Genomic DNA, 20,727 nt, shown 5'->3' on the forward strand with positions numbered 1-20,727 from the left:
TTTTATGCATGCCTTTCTGACATTGTTTCTTCTTGACAACGTGAAAGCTTTCCCCGAGGTTTGAACCGACGTCGCTACAATAAAAAATAATGTATGCAGTCTGGATTCCAAGCATTGAAAAGTGTTTTAAAGGTACAGATTAGGATTACTAGTTTTCTTGAAATATCATTTCAGAGAAAAAAAAACACCCCCTAGAGGTAACATTTGGCAGTAAACTGGAGGAAAGACAAGAATATTGATGTCATGGGATGCATTTTTTTGCTTCACTGTAAACCTTTGTAATTTGTGGAGAACTCGCACACACACATACACAAACACACAATCTATAATCATGTATTACATATATGTTCTCTCTCTCTCTCTCTCTCTCTCTCTCTATATATATATATATATATATATATATATGCATATATATTTATTGTTTGTATTGTATATAAACATATAAATATATCATACACATATATGTAATGTAAACATACACATTATTTTCAACTATACTATTTGCCCCCTACTCTGTATGTTGTATAAATGTATATGAATATATCGTGTATGTTGTCTGTCTGTCTCTCTCCCTTCCCTCTCTCTCTCTCCATATATATATATATATATATATATATATATATATATATGCATACATAATCATATATATATATACTTGAATATATATGTATCTTACATTGTATGTACATTCACCTACATTTATTTTGTCCCTACCAATGCTGATGCTTGAACACTGGGTGATTGCAACTTTTCATCTCTGTCTGTCTGTCTGTCTGTCTCTCTCTCTCTCTCTCTCTGAGATTCTCTCTGTCTTCCACACAGTCTTACAGCCGCTAAGAATACATCTTTTGACACATACATCACAAAGAAATAACACAAAAGGGGCTGTTTCATTAGTCTAGCAGCCTTTCTCCATCATTTATTCTAAGCAACATTTGCAGAAAAAAAAAAAAAAACACATGAGAAAATAGCAGAATAGGAGCGCCATGATTCAAGCAAAGAAAAATCATATAAATTCCTTAGGAAAAAAAACCCAATAACCATCAGTTTTGAAGTACCAAGATTGAAGCCATACAAATTATCTTTCTTATTTCTCCTTCTCTTGCTCAGAAAAGAAAAATATACAACCCATTTTTAGATAAACACACATCACAGTACGTCCACATTTTGTCTCGTCCACATAAAAAAAAACAAGAAGACTTTGAAATAAAAGTTAAAAAAATAATATTGCTCTCCAAGCACCAGCAAAACACTATGATATACCCTTTCATTTTTAAAAATGATAATTCCTACTAGTCTGAGAAAAGCCACAAATTATTAAAAGTAATCATTAAAGCTAAAAACCTTAATTTCATCTACAATCATCCTCAGTTAATTGTGGATTTATGGTGACAATGGCAGTCAACCCATATTATTCAGCATGTATGTCTATTAAGTCCACTGTGTGGATAATGCAGAGGAAGCGGAATTCTGACATCAAGAAGTCGTTAGCAGATCAGAAACCTTTTTTTTTTTTTTTTTGTCCCCAGAAAAATCAAAGTTCCTGGTACACAAAAGACTTCGAGAAGTGTGAATTCCTCGGCTAATTGGGCCACTTCCATACTCGCTTTCTACGGAGCGCAGATGGTATAATTCGACGAATGACCCCAATGAAATGTCCCCACTTTTCAAAGGGATGCTCGCCAAGTTTTACCATCTGTGCTCGATAATCAGTCACATCGATTGCAAAGCACAAAAGAACACAAGTCCCCAGTTGTTTCCTCTTGCGCTTAGCAATGATGGCTGCTATCAGAATATTTATCACATTTTTTTTTCTTCATCTGAAGCATTTCAGAATTGCATTCTCCACCATACTGACAGTTGGATTCGGAATATAATGTAAAATATCTATACATTGATCTTCACAAAAAACTCTTACTCTATATTGCTATGAGAGTAGTAAACACAAGTTGATAAAAATCATTTCTCTATATATTCTATATAATAAAGACATAAAGAACACCAATAATCACCAATTAAAAAGTTTTATAGAGTACTTTTTTTTGTTTGCTGCGAGATCTACAATTGTATTTCAAGTCTATTAAGAGGGCAGGAAAATAAAAAAAAAGAAACTAAGAGAACAGCAAAAGGCATGTTTTAAAGAAATGCATTTAAGACGACACGTCCCTATCTATTCAACTTCGTGGTATAACCCATCTGTCTTGTTCATGAATACAATGTAATCAAGCCAGAGTCGCGCTCGGACGGTTTTACCGAGACATCACGCACAGGGAACAAGTCCCCAGTTGCTCCGTGCACGCGAGTCAAGGATAACGCCGACATCGAGTGGCGACTCGTTCCCATACTGTTGCCCCTGAAAGCTTTCGTGACCCCAGAAACTGACATTTTGTCCCCATAAAATCTCAACCCTGAAAATCACGCAAACTTCAGCGGCTTACATTTTCACACAAAAAACAACAGAACATTGACCAATGCAAGCATAAATGCTCTGGAATTCGTCCCCAGGAATTCAAAGAATGAATACTTCCATTATGTCTACATTCGATGCTAGTTTTTTTTTTTTTTTCAGTCTTTACTTTCCGTAGCAGATGGCAAGTACTTATAATTGCTTGACTCTGAAGCTATAACATGAAAGAAAGTAACTCATTTCTCATCTACATACTATTCAAATATTCCATTATCTTCAAAATTTGCTAGCAAACAGCGTGGCTTAAGCTTGGAATCTTACATAATTTGTTTCTGATATAAGTACTTTTTTTTTCATTTTTGTAACATGATATCAACACTCCTGCTTCTTTGCTTTCTTTTTTTTTTTACTATTATGAAATGCGTTTCTTCGTGTAAATAATATTATAGGTCAACCAACCACCTTATCTCCTCTTCAATATTAAGGCCGTATAATGACTCGGCACTTCCTTATTCTCCTTCATGGATACATGTGACCTTCCCATTGAAATGTCTAGCACAGGTATAATGCACTTTTGTGTGTATAGAAAAAGGATGCAAGACACAGCACGATACGTAATTGTTGACGGTAACAAATGACATTAAGTACTTTTTTAACCATTTCAATCTCGTGGAGTCAAGCGTTGAACAGACTTAGAGGGTAGTCTGCATGTGATTGAAACTGCATTGGAAATATAATATGATGGCAATTAACACATTTGCCTTGGCGGTCACAACAAAGTACAAGTTAAATTCGTGGAAAGCGTATCGTAGACTGGATGATCACGCGATTATGTAACATACAAAAAAAAAATTCAAACTGGAAGAAAATGTCATTATCTGTCATATTCCTGCCTTTGTACACTTTTTTTTTCCTTTCTTTCCAATAACGTCTTGCATAGAACTGCAGTGACCACTTGAACAGGGTAAACAAACAAACAAACAAACAAACAAAGAGAAACATAAGACGAGACATGTGACAAACACCCAATTATTCATTTTCATTGTGTGTGTTTTTTTTTTCATCTTCATCATCTCACATATCATGCAAATGTACAAGTGTACAATGTACAGTGTATAAGTACCTTGCAGATGTTTTGCATGTGCCAAGTGGTTCTATTAGACAGGCAGTAATAATTGTAATCTTGTCATATTTTTTTGTTTCCTTTCACACATGCAGGAAAACTTTTTCTTCTCAATTCAAAGTCAGGAAGTAGATCCTACTCATATCAATTCAGCCTGTACACATGCATGTAATTTATTGGTTTCGGCATCCGAATGATGGCACAAAACACTCAAACATCACAACATTTTCTTTTTTTTTTTAAACAAACAATCCATTCATTAAAGATGTTCTTAATTTGAGACAGAAAACAAACAGACAAACACTGGGCAACATTATGGAACTCTTGTTGAAGACCAATATATACACACAAAATGCACAGTTTATCGTGTTTCTGCTTGTTTTTGTTTTTTGGTTCAAATCATATACAAGTACACTCACACTTTCATAATGATCGAACTTCTCTGAAAGACGAAAAATCACTCTTCTTACCCTTGTGACGATAAGGATGTCACAAAGTCACTGATAAAATGATGAATTCCATCTGCTCGTAAAAGGAATGGCAGATGATGATTTACACATGAATATCTGTTTGATTTCGCATAGAAAGCATTAAGATCATCCAATCAAAGACTGAGTAATACCTCACAAAGAAACTCAAGACTGAATTCACAGAATGTACTGTTACAGCTTCACTTTGCTTTTTTTGTCCTCTTTAGACATTTAGTCACGAGTTGCTGGGAAGGTATGTTTTACAAAAAAACCCCACTTTTATGGTCATCCTTTTATAGAGATTTCAGTTTATAAAATGTTTCTTTTTATTCCATCTTACAAGACAAAAGTTGATTGATTCCTAGTCTCCGCATTTCAGACCCCGTTCACTTTAGAATCGAAAGCCGCGGCTTGAGTTCTTGGCAGACGTTGCCTTACGGTTCTTCGCCGACGACGCCGCGGTCGGTGAGCTGAGGTCCGAGCGTGGGGAGTACGTGGTGCGCCGGTGGGTCGGCATGGTGACGGTGCGCTCCTCCTCCGTGACGGTGCGCACCGTGACCTCGCCGCGGGTTCCCCCGGCCGGGCTGGTGCGTGTGTCGTACGACACCGTGGTGTTCCGCCCCGTCACCTTCTTCTTGGTCGAGTAGCCCCCCGTCGGGGATGGCGAGCGCATTGTGGAGGCTCTCTCACCTAAAATGCAGGCAAGTCACAAAATAGGTCACATGTAGAGTAAATTTGACTATGAGATTCAATCCAATGTGACATTCTTAAATCTCGTGCATAAAATCAAGCTACAGGATCTTAATGAAAGGTTGCACACATAAAAACCACAAAACAGAATCATACACTTGTACATATATTAGTATCAGTATATAGCTTGAATACGGTATATGAAATGCAGAATTTGATCATGATAACACTAGATACAAGCTCATGTACCACATTGCTAATCTGCGGTAAACACTAATTACTGGCAAATATTGGAGGCACCGTGCCACTGTGTTAATACTTGTATACAATGTTGTACGATGTAGTTCTGTACCCAGATAGACATTGTATGCAGTTACACTGGATATTGGATATACACTTAAATATGATAGTGTAATATACATCATGTACAAACACACACACACAAACATACAGATACAACTAGTATGCTCATTAGTGAAGGGAATAATATAGGCTGTGATTTAAGAACAGCGGGGAGTGTTTTTCTACAAGTCTCATTCTCAGACGGCTGGGAAGTAGGCTAGGCTGCAAATATGCTTGGATTACAACTGTATGTGCACTTTAAAACTTCTGCATGCAGTATTCTATAAATGTTGATTGACACATTTTCCCAGTGTGTTCAAATGCAATTAAGGATTGTTCTAATAACAGTAACTTTCCAATGTGCATGTACACTTTCCTTCATATTATGGAAAAGAATTTACCCATTCAACATGCAAATTGGTCAAATAAGTATGTACTGCATAAAGAATTGTCTCATTAAAACACGGACATACATGTTGACATGTAGACAATACAAATTGTACTTTACAAACTCCATCTATTGTACATTTGTACGTGGGCTTGTATAGATTGATTTTGACTAAAACTCTATCTGGGGAATCATGCATTGGCTTCAATAGTAGTACACATGCCACACACACCTGCATAATTTGATTTACTTTGATTTACTCAGAACTGTAAATATGTGTATTTGACAACGGGAGACTGAAATCTGATGCATAAAGGCATGCTGTGTGTGGGTTGTGTCATGTGTTTTCATCGTGTGTACATATATGTGTGTGTGTGTGTGTGGGGGGGGGGGGGGGGCAATGTACCCTACCCCTGGCTATAGTATGCCCACTAAGACACACTGCAACTTGAGAAAGTACACACACACTACATGCGTGTGCACAGTACCCTTTAAATGCCAACATCTGCAACAACAAAACTCAAATTCAAAGCAAAAGAAGCAGAACTCAAGCAAAAGAAAGAAAAAATATGGTAATAATGATTTGGATAAGAGAGCGAACATAGCTTTTCAAAGCAAGCTTTCCTTTTTAAGTATTCATCATGCAGTCATTGGTGAAAGCAGCTTGTATGATATAAAATGATATAACATACACCAGAATTATAATTCAGAATGCGTGCCCATTTACAATTATTATAATTAGATCTACTATAATCTGTGAATTGGTTGATTGTCTACAAAGATGAGAGAAAACTGAATTTCTTCCCAAAAGTAGAATCCATGCCAATCTGAATCACTCCCCCACACTCCAATTCAATTCCTATGAAGTGCAAACCAGTCATCCAATCGAGGACAGTTGCACTGAAAGTCCAACCGTTTCATAATTTGTATATAATTTGTTTCTTTTCCCTTCAAAAATCCTTTACATCCTTTACCTTGAAAGAGATGCTAACAGTTTTATTCAACCCCGTCATGCAATACAATATAAAAGTTTTTTATGTTATGAAATGCACCATATTAATTGTAAATATATTACAATTATAATACATATCGTAAATAAAGAAATGATGTACAACTGTATTGCCATACTAGAGAATCTACGATCTGTATATAACTGAAACCAAGAGCAACACAAAACTTCCTCCAACAATACCACCAAAAAAGGAGGTTGTCTAAAAAATGCAAATCAATCTAAAATCTAGACACGTAACGGTAAGGGAGAGATACAAGCAGGTGATTCTAGCGAGATAATTTCACATACAATGTACAAGAAGACAAGGTAAGAAATAAAACAGGAAATATGAAGGGGGCTTTGGGTATGAAGGGGTTTTCTTAGCGGGTTCGTTTTCTTCTTTTTTTTAAAATTCTATGAAGTGCAGAAATGTGCAAATAAGAGCTAGGATCCAAATTTCTGTGCAGTGACATCAGACGACAGACCTGGGATACTTACAAAAATCAAGGGCGGATAAAGTAAATTGTAATGAATGTTGAATCATAAGACTTGCATATCTGCATTGGAAAGTTGATATCTAATCTCAAATTAAAATCCAGAACTTTTCTTTAAAATAGGCATTTAAAAAGAAGATGAATAAAGTAGAATATTTGTTGATTTTTTTTTTTCAGGGGGGGGGGGGTTCTTTCTTTGAACAGGTACAACTTTTTGTAACATCTTTCATAAAAGAACTTCCATTCGGGTGTCATTTACTATGATTCACTAACCCTCTTTTGTAGAGATATTGACACTGTTTTTGTTTTCTTTTGTAAATACACTGCAGAAGTTATTTATTTTTTCGCAGTCATCTATATCATCATTATCATTTTGCTACAATTGTTGCATTTAGGGAAGGAGGAGGGGGGAGGGGGGCTGAAAAAGTCCAAAATGGAGAATGAATAGGTATTAGGACACGAGTGCCTCATCACAAAGAACACATGTAGGCTATCAGGCAGGCAAAGTATACACAGGGAAGGATATTTGCGCGTTTGAAACCAATAATGAGAGAGGCTAATTTTCTTTTTCACAACAAGAGCATGTGGCTACACCGGCTGCCGCCAAAACTGAAAATGAAAAGGCATGCATGTGGTCACTTACTGCATAAGAGTGTTTTGCAAAGAAAAGTTTGTTGTGGTGGTTACAGTTAGATGTATTTTTCAAGGAGAGAAAGGAAAATAAGCATCGAAAAGAAAAATCAATTTCAAATGAAGTTTGTGAAACATAAAAGCGAGAAAAAAATGAAATGGAAATTAAGTAAAATCAACTGCATTATAGCGATGGCAGAGTCCTGCTTAATTGCCTGATGTTCAAAAGAAATCACTGTGTAATAAATCTCAGAGCAATGGATGTATAATTCCTTTATCAAAGAATGAATTTGTAATTGCTACTCTTGATAAACACATTTTGTGGTATCATTGTTCCTACATGACATCTGAAACTTTCATGCAAGTTCATTCTGATTTGTTTTGATCTGATACTCTGATTTTCAATCGTTTCCAGAGAGCAAACAATACGTACACATGCATTTAACTAAAGCCAAACTCAAAATTTCATAGCTGTTTCATCATACGTACATGGGTATTTGTGGGAATAATCATGAACGAAACTAAAATGGCAAACAACATACTACATTGTAATTTGAAAGAAATTTTAAAAAGAACTCTGAACGATACTAGTAGATTGCGTATGTAAGAGGTTGGCAGTTATGTATGTTGACAACAGATTTTAAAGAAAGACAGTATGAATGGATTAATGTTATCTCATGTGAAAGAAAGTTAGAAGAAGAACCAAAGATATCCCATGTTTTTTGATAGCTGACTGTGATTTGCAAAGACAAAGAGACACTACACAGTAGAATAGTGATGATAAAATGATTGTATGATAAGGAATAATCCCATTCAACAGCACCCTTCTCACTCCGTACCTACAATGTACATTAGCCTCATTGTGAAAATGAACACACCAAAAAATGAGATCAGATTCTCTTCCTTAGACTTCTGTTATGTAAGTGCTCAGCGTCATATCCCCTTACCAGAACATGAAAGGCACACTTTCAGCTTTAAGTGCACTGATAACTTGAGCAATTCACTAATCATTGAATCCATTCATTAATTCCCCTTCACCTTAAAAGTACCCCAGTTTCAGACTGCACTGGGTAACAAATCTGTCCCTGTTTGGCACAATTTATTTCATCTGATCTTCAAATCACTGCAGCCATAGAAATGTCTGTTTTATCTCTGCAGTAACAACAGGCATTGCTTGATGTGATCTTGAACGTATCTGTCATCGAATGGTCGACATATGGCACGTAGCTGTGATGAGAGCGACCTTTCATGTTCACATTAGAATTTGGTTCAGCAGAGATGCCAACCTTAGAAACAGCATAGCAGTATTCCAAGCATCAAAATGGCGCAAAGCTAATGGAAAACTGGTGGTTTTACATTTCCTGTAAGATATGTGTAATGATACAATTTATGAAGAACAGTACTATCCATCAAATCTGTAGTATTTCTTGCAAAAGGCTGTACAAAATGCTGCAAAAAAAAGAGCAAGAGTTGGCATCTCTGTGGTTGGTCCTAAAAACATAATTTATGCAAAAACATGCGGGGGTAAATTCTGATGTTAACGAGGTCTCTTCTTTTTACCTGGGGAGAGTTCCTTGGTCGTGGTTTTTCTGGTGATCTGCTTGCCATCACCGCGAGTCTCTCTGGTTGTAGTGACAGTACCGTTGGTCCCCATTCGGGTGGTCGTCGTTCGGCGCGTCGATGGACTGGCCGAATCCTGTTGCCATGGGCGCGAGATGTTGCGCTTCTCTCGTATCTGCAGACGACGAAACGAATCATTGTCAGAAAATGTCGCTTGTCTGTATTTTGATTCTCTTCCTTTTCTAGAAAGAATGAATGACGATCACATTATGCTTGATAAAACAGCCAGTATACAGATAGAGGGTTTACCAGGCTAACAGTTTCTATTTTCGAAGACAGCGGTACAGCTGGATATGTCCTACTCCTGATTTTATTCTCTTGACGTTAACGTCTGTCAGATTGACCGAATTACACTCGTACATAACCTGTTGCATGGCTAAACTCTCAAAACTGCTCAATGGGTAGAGTTGAGATGATGTCACAAGCTATTAAACCCACCCATACCACTGACAATTGTAGTGTATTGGATATCAATGGTAACTAGAGTGCGGCGGTCTTGAAAGGGTTAGAGGGAGATGGGGAGAGACTCACCTTGATGAGAGGAGTGGAGAAGCTTCGGGTGCTCCCCGTGCTGGACTCCGAGGGGGAGCGCGAGCGAGGGCGCCGCATGAACGGCGTCATCGACTGGCTGACACCCTCCGCCAGCACGAACTTCTCACGCAGCTCAATGTTGGTCCTTCCCTTGGCTGCAGGTAAAAAAACAAGTCAGAATTGGTGGCTAGATTCAAATACAGATACTGCATATCCCCAAAATACGGTGCTGCAGAAGTGGCAAAACAGCACTGTATTTCCATTACCTACAATGTACTTGTACTTGCACAAAGTAAAAAATCTAAATCATGGTGAAGTAGAAATAAAACACAGATTCCATCTACAATGATATAAAGCTAAAAGCCTAAGGTATCTAGCCATATTTGCACTTGAGCTGCTTAAAAGACTGAGCGCACCGAACATACTACTCAATTAGATACTTGTTGCAATTTTATAGTAATCAAATAATGATTTTTGGGTTGCACTGTAGTGTGCTGAATTGAGCGTCCATTTGCTTTCATCCTGAATGCAGAATAACACCTGAAATATTTGCAAGCAATGCTTCCTTTCTCAAACATAAAATTTACAAAAACTGCCCAAACATGAATGCAGAATAACACCTGAAATATTTGCAAGCAATGTTTCCTTTCTCAAAAATATTTTGCAAAAACTGCCCAAACATACATATAAAAAGGAGCTGATTGACACTCTTGATTAAATCGAATTTCTGTGGTCAAACATGCTAATACAAGAACACATAGGAGGGACAAAAGACCCATGACCACTACTGACCTCTGCACGGGTCATTCTTGACCAGGAATTCGTCCAGGGCCATCCAGCCGCCTCCGACACGGACCATGACGGTGCTGCGCAGGATTCGGACAAGGCGCATCTGCTGTGAGTCTCCAAACTACGTCATCAAAAAGAGAGATAAAAAGTAGCATAAATGTTAACAATATAATTTCTTTTGCAACACAGTTTGGGCATTCACCAATCCAAAATTGCATGGACATGCTTTTTTTAAATCAAATTTTATGGCAAACTTCACAAATTTTAGATTGGGTGGTCAAAGCAGGCCTACGTCAAGATAACAGAACTATTTTTACTAATCAAAACTCATCTATAAATGCAAAAACATGGACAACACTATCAAAAACATAGCACTCAATAATGTACATACATTGTATCCATACACTCATACTTATCTATGTTGGTTCTCCATATAAAGACCAATACAATTGTACAATGTATTTATCCCTTCCCCCTACCCCTTTAATTAACCTTACATTGTACATCCATCCATGGTTCACTTTGCATCTCGAAAATCACACTATTGCACATCCATGCAAGTCAGAACAAAGAACAAAGAACAAACAAACAAAAACAAATCCACAACCATATATGAAAAACAACAAACAAACAAACAAACAAACAAATCAAACAAACCATCTGACTTACCCTGTACTTGCTCTCTCCAATTCTTTGAACTTTGAACTTCACCTGGCAAGTACACTGGGAGATTTGCTTCTTCACCTGTGGTGGGAAGAGAAAATTTGTATCCAGGTTGAGAGTGAGTCAATGACATTTTTACTGTTTAAATGTTGAGCAGCAATAAAGTAGCTTCTCTGAATGCTCAACACAGTCACACTCTTATGATCAATAGATTCACTGAGGCGATACTGCTCTCAAACTTCCTCCACCTCAAATGTTGGCAACTTAGTTGGAAAAAAGTTCTCTAAAATGATTATACTGCCTGTTCCTTTTTTTTGCTTCTTCTTCTTCCTCTTTTTGGTCAAACAAACGCATTTTAACCTGTTCCGTCCGCAATTCTCTAAATACCTTCAATGTCCCCAAACGAGATTCTTTTTGCCCGTCGAGAGAGAACGGACAGGTTGGTAATCCACCTGTGCGAAAGCAGTTAAGCGGTGCATGCATCCCCTCCCCACGGTCAACTACATGTGCCCTTAAACAATAGAAATATCGATCTGGCGCTATGTATGAACAGAATGTGCGCTGATGGTCTTACAGTCTCTTTTGTTCTATACAAATCAGGCACCAGAATGCGATGACTGGGGTCAGCGAACACAGATATCTAATGTGATCAGCTTTAATCGCTAATGTATGTGTTCATACGAGTTTTGTAGCAGAGCAAGGGCAAACTAAATCAGAGCAAAGGTAGAAAATACTATGATATACAAATTCTTCCAACAGAAAGAGAACAAGTGCGGATAGAATAAACTCTAACCCTTTTATCAAACCCATTTTGGGGGACTTTATAACACAGAGAAACATGAATTTAGGCCACAAAAGCAAGCACTCTTCATCTTGGGAACCTGGTATACCAGGTTCTGTATATCAGTTGCCCCCACGAGAACCTGGTATAGGTTCCCGTAAGGAACGGGTTAATATACCTCATCCTCAATCTTCTGAGCATCTGTCAGTGGCTTGCCAGACGCTTTGCCCGATGCCTTTTCCGGCCACAGGGCTGCGATGAACTCCTTGTAGTCGATGAAGCCGTCACCGTCACGGTCAAAGATGTCAGCAACAGCGTTCATCTCCAGCTGGTTGGTTGGGAATTCTGGGGAGGAAAAGAGGAGGGGAAGGTGGAGAAGGATTCAGATGATCAATTGTCCAGTTCCATTCGCTAATTCGGTGCATATCAAACAGAATAATCGGCATTACATGTACCTAATTCTTTTGCTTTCATCTGGCGACTGTTTTTTAGTTTTTATTGTCCATTTTTGTAAAGTGCTTAGCATCTACACTGACCACCTGATGATGGTTAGAGTTAAATGAGACTCACATAGTATTCAAGGAGTTTAGCTGCAGATACACTGTATGGTAATAAATCATTGCAGCAGTAAAAATTCATATCTCTTGCATATTTACTGCTGGATGTAATGGCTTCCCCTAAAAAAAAATGTTCTTCCATCCACATCTCCAGACTTTTTTTTTTTTTCAATTCAAATGACTTTGGAAATAGCGAATAGTAATTAACCAGATGACCTCCAACCCATGACCAATGGTGTAGTAGACTTTATAATATAGGGTTACCTGAACTCAAGGTAAAACCCACAGATGAAACTCACTGGACTTGATGATTCCATCGCTGAACTCGCGGCGGGTGAGCTTTCCGTCGCGGTCGAGGTCCAGCTTGCGGAAGAAGTCCATCACCCGGGCCTTCTTGTGGTTCATCCACTGCAGGTAGCGTTTGCGCCACTCGTCAAAGTTGAAGTTGCGCAGCTTCTGGAGCTGCAAGTGTGACATATTCAAATTGGCAATGCAGGTCATGATCATGAGAAATTAAAAAAAAAAATATGTGGCATCATCTTTTATTTTTCGTGGAGATTGTTTACATCGCAGAGGTGCCACATTTTAGTACAGATGTTGTCATTGTAGATTACAACATAAGCAAACAAGATAATAAATGCATAAATTTCTAAGGCTAGTTCTTTTGAAGTAACATGTCAAGGGGCAAAAAGCTTGAAATATGTTGATGCAGAATATTTAATAAGGAAAAAAAATGACAGTGCCAACTGTGTGCCGACATTATTGATTTTCTTGAGCTGCAAGTTTCAAGCAATGAAAAGGGCAATGCACATTATCAAGTTTAGAAAAAACTTAACAGTGTTATGCTCTTGTCTAAGAACATGACATTCTTTTGTGATGCTGTACAAAGCAGTGTTTCCACTGATTTTGATATAAAATGACGATGACTTCTCCACGGGTAACTCACCTGAGCCTGCCTGTCGAGGGCGTCCTGCAGGCGGCGTCGGCGGTCCATGGCCATCAGCCACACCTGCTTCCACTTGTTGTGGAGTGCCGCCACGCGCGGGTTGCGCGACTCGGCCCCCGGGCTCGGGTCCCGGCTGCGTGGTCGGCTGGAGCGGCCGCGGCGGGAGCGCTCGAGCTGGGGCACCAGCGACTGGCCGACGTCGGTGGAGCGGCGCCGCTTGTGGGACTTGGTCAGGCGGTCCACGTCGGGTTGCTTGGTCGCCATGGCGTCCTCGAAGCTCTGTGTTTGCCGAAAAGTGACAGACAAGTTTAATAGTTCTCGCTCACAGTAATCATTACATGCTTCATCATTAAAAGCTAGAGATTGCTAAGCACTTATTCTGGGTGTGAAACACAATGATGATGTTTGAAGTAGAGTTTGGGAATACACATTATGTCATGATGTTCATCTGCAACATTCGATACAACAGTAAAGCACATCCATATGCATGTTGAAAAATTGTATCATACATGTACATGTTCTCTACAAATCTTTGACTGTCTCTTTCTTTCTTTATCTAAAGTCATAAAAAGCTTGAATTTTTCAGAGCTCATACACTGAACCAGTACTGGTGATTAAAAATCATATCCAATCTTTATCAGCATACTTCAGATGTTTCGTTCACAAAACTACAGAGGGGCACAATTAACCCTACGTAGTTGCTTTGTGTGCTTTGAGCGCCAACTGACACGGAAAACCACGTAATGCCCTATGCCCAAAGTCCCTGGCACAGAAAGGGTTAAAAGATAAACACGTTATACATATTATTTCTGGAGCTCCTTGCTAACCTGGTGTTCATTCAAGAGGTCCTGGATGCGGTCAGCATCCTCTGGGACGGGTCTTGAATCCCTGTCCTGCAAGGTGTTCTCTGACTTGGTCAACCACTCCATCAACTGCTCCAGGAGCTCTGCGTTCTCCTGCAGGTTGTCCAGGGCGTCGCCGAGGTGATCGTTGCGCTGATCGGAGAGCGCCATCACCTGGGAAGGGACGGAGAAAAGGAGAAAGATAATGATAACAATGATAATGATGATGATGATGAAGATGGTGATGATGATGACGACGATGACGGCGATGACGACGATGATAATGACGATGATGATGATGATGGTTGTGAGGGGGTGTGACAAAGGAACACATACACACAGTAAAGGAAAGCTGTGTATTGTTGATTCAGAGACGTAAGGGCATGAACCTACATGTTTATGGATATTTCATTACTTTTTAGTACAGATTATTTCTCTGTAATCACATGATGTGATTTTTTTTTTACCTTTGTTTTAATTTTAATTTTTTTTTCCATGAAATGAAAAAAAAAGACATATACAATGCTACAACTGTATCTTCAAATGGCACACTCCCATTTTGAAGCATGAGACCACATGAAAGTGAAACCCTAAAAGACATCAGTGCACTGATACTACTTTTGTGTGGCACTGCTTCCCTCAAATGTCAGACACGACAGTTTAATAGAGAATATGGGCCAACAATTGTAGATGTGTGCACCTGTGAGCCAGAAGGTCTTTTTGGAGGAGACCGACAGGAGAATCACACTACATGCATCAGTGCCCTTCTTGCCCTAAACAGACATCACACACAAAAAAAATGATGAATTCTTTCCAGCTCCCCAACTCACCTCCTCCCATCTGGCCTGGAGGACGGTGATCCAGTGCTTGATGACCGGCACCGCCTCCGGGTGGCACTTGGCCAGGATGGTCTCTCCCATCGCGCAGGCGTCGTTCAGCCGCATCTCCTGGGCAGCAAAGTTCTCCTGGAAGTCCTGTCCGGGAGACGTGGCACCCCAAGGAGACAATAAAGATGGAAGAGAGAGAGATACATGTTGTAGAGTGAGAAAATTTTAAGAAGGATGATAATTCAAAAATAATTTCATGAATTTGGATGATAATTTGATGTAAGGTTTTGGAAAAGTATTCTCTGAACTTGGATTCTCAATTTTAAGACCACTTTCCAGTTCACTTTCAGTTCACCTTCTACAAGAGACAATTGATATTACATAATTCATTGTTGATACCTTGGATATCAAAGAAATAAGATGGGCAAAAGCTAACAACTGTTTCCACCAATGATATCAAATCATACATTCATGAAAGTCTGAGTTTTGCATTACAAATGCACACAAAAACTGATGAAGGTATCAAATTATTCCAACATTACATCATATTCAACTGGCTCCCAATATTTACCAAATTTCTCTAGAATTCCATCTTGACATACGGATATTCGAGCCCCAAAGGAACATTAATGACAGAACACATCCGTTGGAATGATGACTTATGAAACATGTATGCACGAACCAAAGCTTTATACCAGTATTTCTACTACTTTGACCTCCTCCTGTTTAACTTGACCCCTCGACCACACCCACCTTGTGTTGTTGGATCTGCTCACGGATGACCTCCACATCGTCGCTGAGGGGTCCCTGGAAGCGGAGGCTCTGGGCTGCATCAGCGAGCCAGTCCAGGAGCAGCTTGACGGTGTCATGGAAGACTTCGGCCTGGGGGAAGAAGGGAAGGTCATAAAATGTAAGTCACTGTTCTAGGTTCTGTTTTGATATACATGTACCAATGTAAGTATGGAATGTGCCAACTAAGAATAATCATTCTTCTTATTTTTTTATCTCTCCTTATCTTTCTTACAGTGCATCTGTATGTTTGCATCTGCACATTGTACAATTACCAGTCGATGTGCAGAATAGATTTCTTCGAGTCTATGAGTAACATATATCCATCTATCTTTATATATCTTTATGTACACCACATGTATCTATCTATCTATCTATCTATCTATCTATCTATCTACCGTACAATTGTATCTATCTATCTATCTATCTACAATGTACAATGTATTTATATATGTATGTATGTATGTATGTATGTATGTATGTATGTATGTATGTATCTATCTATCTATCTATCTATCTATCTATCCATCGATCTATCTATCTATCTATCTATCATCTATCTATCCATCGATCTATCTACTTGTATCTATCTATCTACATGTATCTATCTATCTATCTATCTATCTATCTATCTATCTATCTATCTATCATCTATCTATCCATCGATCTATCTACTTGTATCTATCTATCTATCTATCTACTTGTATCTATCTATCTATCTATCTATCTATCTATCTACATTGTATCTATCTATCTATCATCCTCCTCCTCCTCTTCTTCCTCCCTTCCTCCTCTCGTTCCTCATCCTCATCCTTCTCCTTACCTCCTTCATGGCATCCTCCAGTCTCTCCTGCTTGTGGACGCTGAGCTCGCAGACCACGTCCCACTTGGTGGCCAGCTCCTGCAGCTTGGCCCTCAGGTGTGAGGTGTCCTCACTGGACTTGTCCATCAGGTCCTTGGCTGATTTGTTGACCGACTTGACGCTGTTCTTCCGGCTACTCAGGTCTCGCTGGAAGCCCTGTATGATGACCATGACAAGGACGAAGCAAAGCAATTAGACATTGCTATCATGTATCAGAATCAGAGTCATTTGCTTTTCTCCTCTTGCAACTAGCTTTACACTAAATCAATTCATGTGAATTTCAATATCTCTTCCTAATCTATTGAAAAATAAAGAGGAATGGATTATGATTGAATTGAAATGACTCTATGATTTGTTGTTTTATTTCAAAGAATGACAAATGCTGATGAACGACAGTACTACAATTACTCAATACTAGTTTTCTATACAGCTAATGGCGCAAATACAATGTAATATCATCAATAAAGTTACAGTGTAGATATACAGTCCAGTCGTGTAATGAAATGTCATGAAAATGAAAAGAAGAAAAACATTTTCATCTTAACCAAACTGAACGATCAGCGTAACAAAAATTTTCGTGTATTGTCACCCGACGATGACCACAAACCCACCTTGTGAGCCTCCATGAGGTTGATGACGGTGTCGATGTCGCCGTGGACCGGGTTCTCGTCGGACAGCGTCGGCTCCACCTGGTAGAGCCACTCCAGCAGTGCCTGCAGCGCATCCTTGAACTGACCGCTGTACAGCAGCGCCTCTTCCAGCTTGCGTTGCCTATTGGGGGAGCAGCATAGTGATTTTACAGTTTTAAATGTCTGGCCCTATTTCAATACACAGCTATGCTTATGGATGCTTCAAAATACGCACACATATACAAACAGTAATTACACAGCATCTACTGGTATGCATATCTATGATTTCAAATTCTCTCTTTAATCTCTTTCTTTACTTTCACTTCCTTTGAACGCAAAACTGAATAGTTGAAATACTCTATCATTCAGAGCAACATAGATATTAAGTAAATACTAAATTCAGCAATAAGCAGTAGTCTGTTTTATAGAGTGCAAGAAATGGCTTCATTGTTAATCATGAATTCAAGTTTACTGTTTTTAAATGGAAGAAATGGGTGGTAATGACATTTAACTCTTCAGGTCATGTGACCTTGACCATGTGACCACTAACCTGTCCACAGACTTGCTGCAGACCAGATCCCACTTGTCCTTGAGGTCGGTCAGCTGACCGTTAATGATCTTGGTGTCCGTGGGGTTGCTCTTGTCGCGGAGGGAGCGGCCGGAGCGCACGATGTTGTCATACAGCGGCTGCTTGGCCCCGAGTGCCCTCTGGAAGTCCTGTTATTCAACAAAACAAACACACAAACACATGCAATAAGAAGGTCATCAAAAGGTAAATGTAACTACACTGTAAAAAAAATATATATACAAATTGGTTGATTTTATCATCTGCATGACATTTTTCTTCTCTTTTCTTCTTTATCATAGAAGATGAAACAAATTGGACTTGGTAAAAATTTGATTTCACTGTTTTGAATTTTTGTTTCATTCTATTTTCTTTGTATTGTTTTCAGGTGGTGGAGGTTATTTTATTTGTTTTTTTTTTTAGTTTGTTTGTTTGTTTGTTTGTTTCTTTCTTTCTTTGTTTGTTTGCTTGGGGGGGGGGGGGGGGAGGAGAGATTTTGACATACCTTGTGCCTCCTGAGCTGGGCCTTGAGGGTCTCAGGGTCGCTGCCGATGGACCGGTCTTGGTCCAGCTGTCGGTGAGATTCCTCCAGCCAGTCAAACAGGCGGTTGTACTGCTCGTCAAACTGCAGGTGTAGGAAGAACAGTTTAAAATCAAGAGATTGAATCAACCTCCATGTCCCAAAAGATTGCTGACTACTATTCAGACTCCATATATTACAGGCTTTGGTAATGGAAATGAGTTTAGAAGGGTGACGGTTGTCATTCCATGTTGCATATTACGTTATGTTCTGATTGTGTGTCATGCAAACAAATTGCACACTTTATACAAAAGACACAGAATTGAGTTTGAGTTTGGAAGATGTGCCTCATAACTACACTCATTCCACTCCCGGTACCACCAACTTTGAAAATAGGCTGATTTAAGAACATAAATTACAAAAACACACCCCATGTCATCATGATGTACCACTGCTGATGACAATTTACAAATGAGATGTGACAGAGAAAAAAAGAAGGACACAACTACAGAACAATGAACAAATAGTGAGCATTAGCTTTTGCCATCTAAGATTGCTTTTAAAAAACGTACCTGCTTGGCCCTCTTGAAGCCGGAGTCCAGCTGGCGGGTGCGGTCGTTGCAGCGGGACTGCACCTTGTCCCATCGGTTCTGGACGCTGATGAGCAGGTTCTTGATGAGCGTCACATCCTGCTTCTGGCTGAAGTACTTGAGCTGGGTCCCCGCCCGGTCAAGCTCCCGCATCGTCTCCTTCTTGGCCTGGACCTCCATCAGGAACTCCTGGAGTTGGAGAAGGAGGAAGAAGATGAATGAAAGGTTACATATATATTTGTCTTTTTGCTTGTTTGCTTGTTAGTGCTTTCTTACAACTTTACAAGGCAACTAAATCACATGACAGATTAATGTTAAGCCCGGGAATAAATGTAGAAGCATCAGATACACCTCCAAACGGGTAAGAAAAACCAGAGGCCATTTTTTGTTTATGTTGTTGTCACTACTTCCTGTAATTGTGGCCTAATAGAAAGATAGACAGTCATGTACAAGACTGTAAAAAGCAAATAGGAGAACTCATCTGATCTCCCCATGAACAACACTGCCATCGACAGCATAACACTCACGGCAGTGTGCATTTAATAACATGTGTTACTATCGGAAGATGGTGTAATATCAAAGATTTCTTTTAATGATGAGATATATATTCCAACCACTGGAAGAACATTCGTCAGTCTCACCTTGTGCTCTGCAATCTGCTGGTTGATGGTATCCAGCACCGTGCTGGGAGGCTTGCTGTTGTTCATGGTCTTCTCAGCAGTGGTGAGCCATGAGATGAAGGCCTGGAGCTGGTCGTGGAACTTCTGTGCCTGGGTGAGGGCCTCCTCCAGCTTACGCTGCAGAGGAAACAAACAAAACTCAGTGTTAAAACATTTTGACAATCCAGAACAGCCCACACTGGCAAAGATGCTAATTTTTTTTTTTTAGGTCTTGATGTAGGAATTGGACAAACACATCAAAATAGTCATCCTCATTTTTATTATCAACTCAATCTCAATTATCATCTTCAACACCATCACCATCTTGGACACCATAGTAATCATCATCATCATCATCATATTTGTAGACATTACTACGATTATCATCATCATCATCATCAAACATCATCATCACCATCACCAAGATCCTCATCTTCATCATCATCACCATTGACCATCATTCACATCATCTCCACCATCCATTACCATCATCTAGAAGTGTACAATGTAGGCCTACATGTACATCTCCATATAATAGCAACATCACAATCACAACTCATCATTAACATCACCCCCACCATCACCACAATTCCTCATCTTCACCATCGTCACCTACCAACCACCATCAACACCATCTCCACTATCCATCGCACTCCTCTACCAATCATAAACTCACCTTCCTGTCGTCAGATTTCTGCCTGGCCGCCTCCCACTGGTTCTGCAGGGTCCTCAGGGTCTGACCCACTCCACCCTCGCGGTCAGCCTCTGGTCCAGCCCTCTGCCTCAGCTGCTGGCCCGCCTTCATCAGGGAGTCGTATGACAGCTGCTCCCGGTCCATCTGCTTCACCAGGTCCTGGGATGGCATGAAAGAGGTCAATAACAATGAGTTCTGTGCCCTATGTAATCCATATTAAGGGATAAACTTCATGACGTACAATGAACATACTGGTATCTGATACATGTCCTTTTTTTCCTGATTAAGATACTACCCAAAGACAAGGTTCAAAGCCTTTTGTATTATG

At 39.4% G+C, this 20,727-nt stretch overlaps 1 protein-coding gene across 1 annotated transcript in view; it reads right to left on the reverse strand.

Annotated features, from left to right (window-relative positions):
* Positions 1–1,099: 1,099 nt before the first annotated feature.
* Positions 1,100–20,727, reverse strand: part of LOC139715873 (uncharacterized) — a 225,044-nt gene continuing 205,416 nt past the window's right edge. Inside the window, 18 exon segments of the mRNA XM_071627416.1 lie at positions 1,100–4,690; positions 9,096–9,270; positions 9,687–9,841; positions 10,479–10,596; positions 11,145–11,219; positions 12,098–12,264; positions 12,776–12,938; positions 13,423–13,701; positions 14,250–14,438; positions 15,095–15,238; positions 15,845–15,973; positions 16,704–16,898; positions 17,354–17,513; positions 17,922–18,088; positions 18,442–18,561; positions 19,029–19,235; positions 19,688–19,843; positions 20,382–20,558. Of these exon segments, the coding sequence (XP_071483517.1) occupies positions 4,392–4,690; positions 9,096–9,270; positions 9,687–9,841; positions 10,479–10,596; positions 11,145–11,219; positions 12,098–12,264; positions 12,776–12,938; positions 13,423–13,701; positions 14,250–14,438; positions 15,095–15,238; positions 15,845–15,973; positions 16,704–16,898; positions 17,354–17,513; positions 17,922–18,088; positions 18,442–18,561; positions 19,029–19,235; positions 19,688–19,843; positions 20,382–20,558 (3,075 nt within the window). The 3' untranslated portion in view covers positions 1,100–4,391.

This window comes from Diadema antillarum, unplaced genomic scaffold (genome assembly GCF_040938485.1).
Source record: "Diadema antillarum isolate AM-2024a unplaced genomic scaffold, OU_Dant_1.0 scf00000006, whole genome shotgun sequence".
In the NCBI taxonomy this organism is placed as follows: domain Eukaryota; kingdom Metazoa; phylum Echinodermata; class Echinoidea; order Diadematoida; family Diadematidae; genus Diadema; species Diadema antillarum.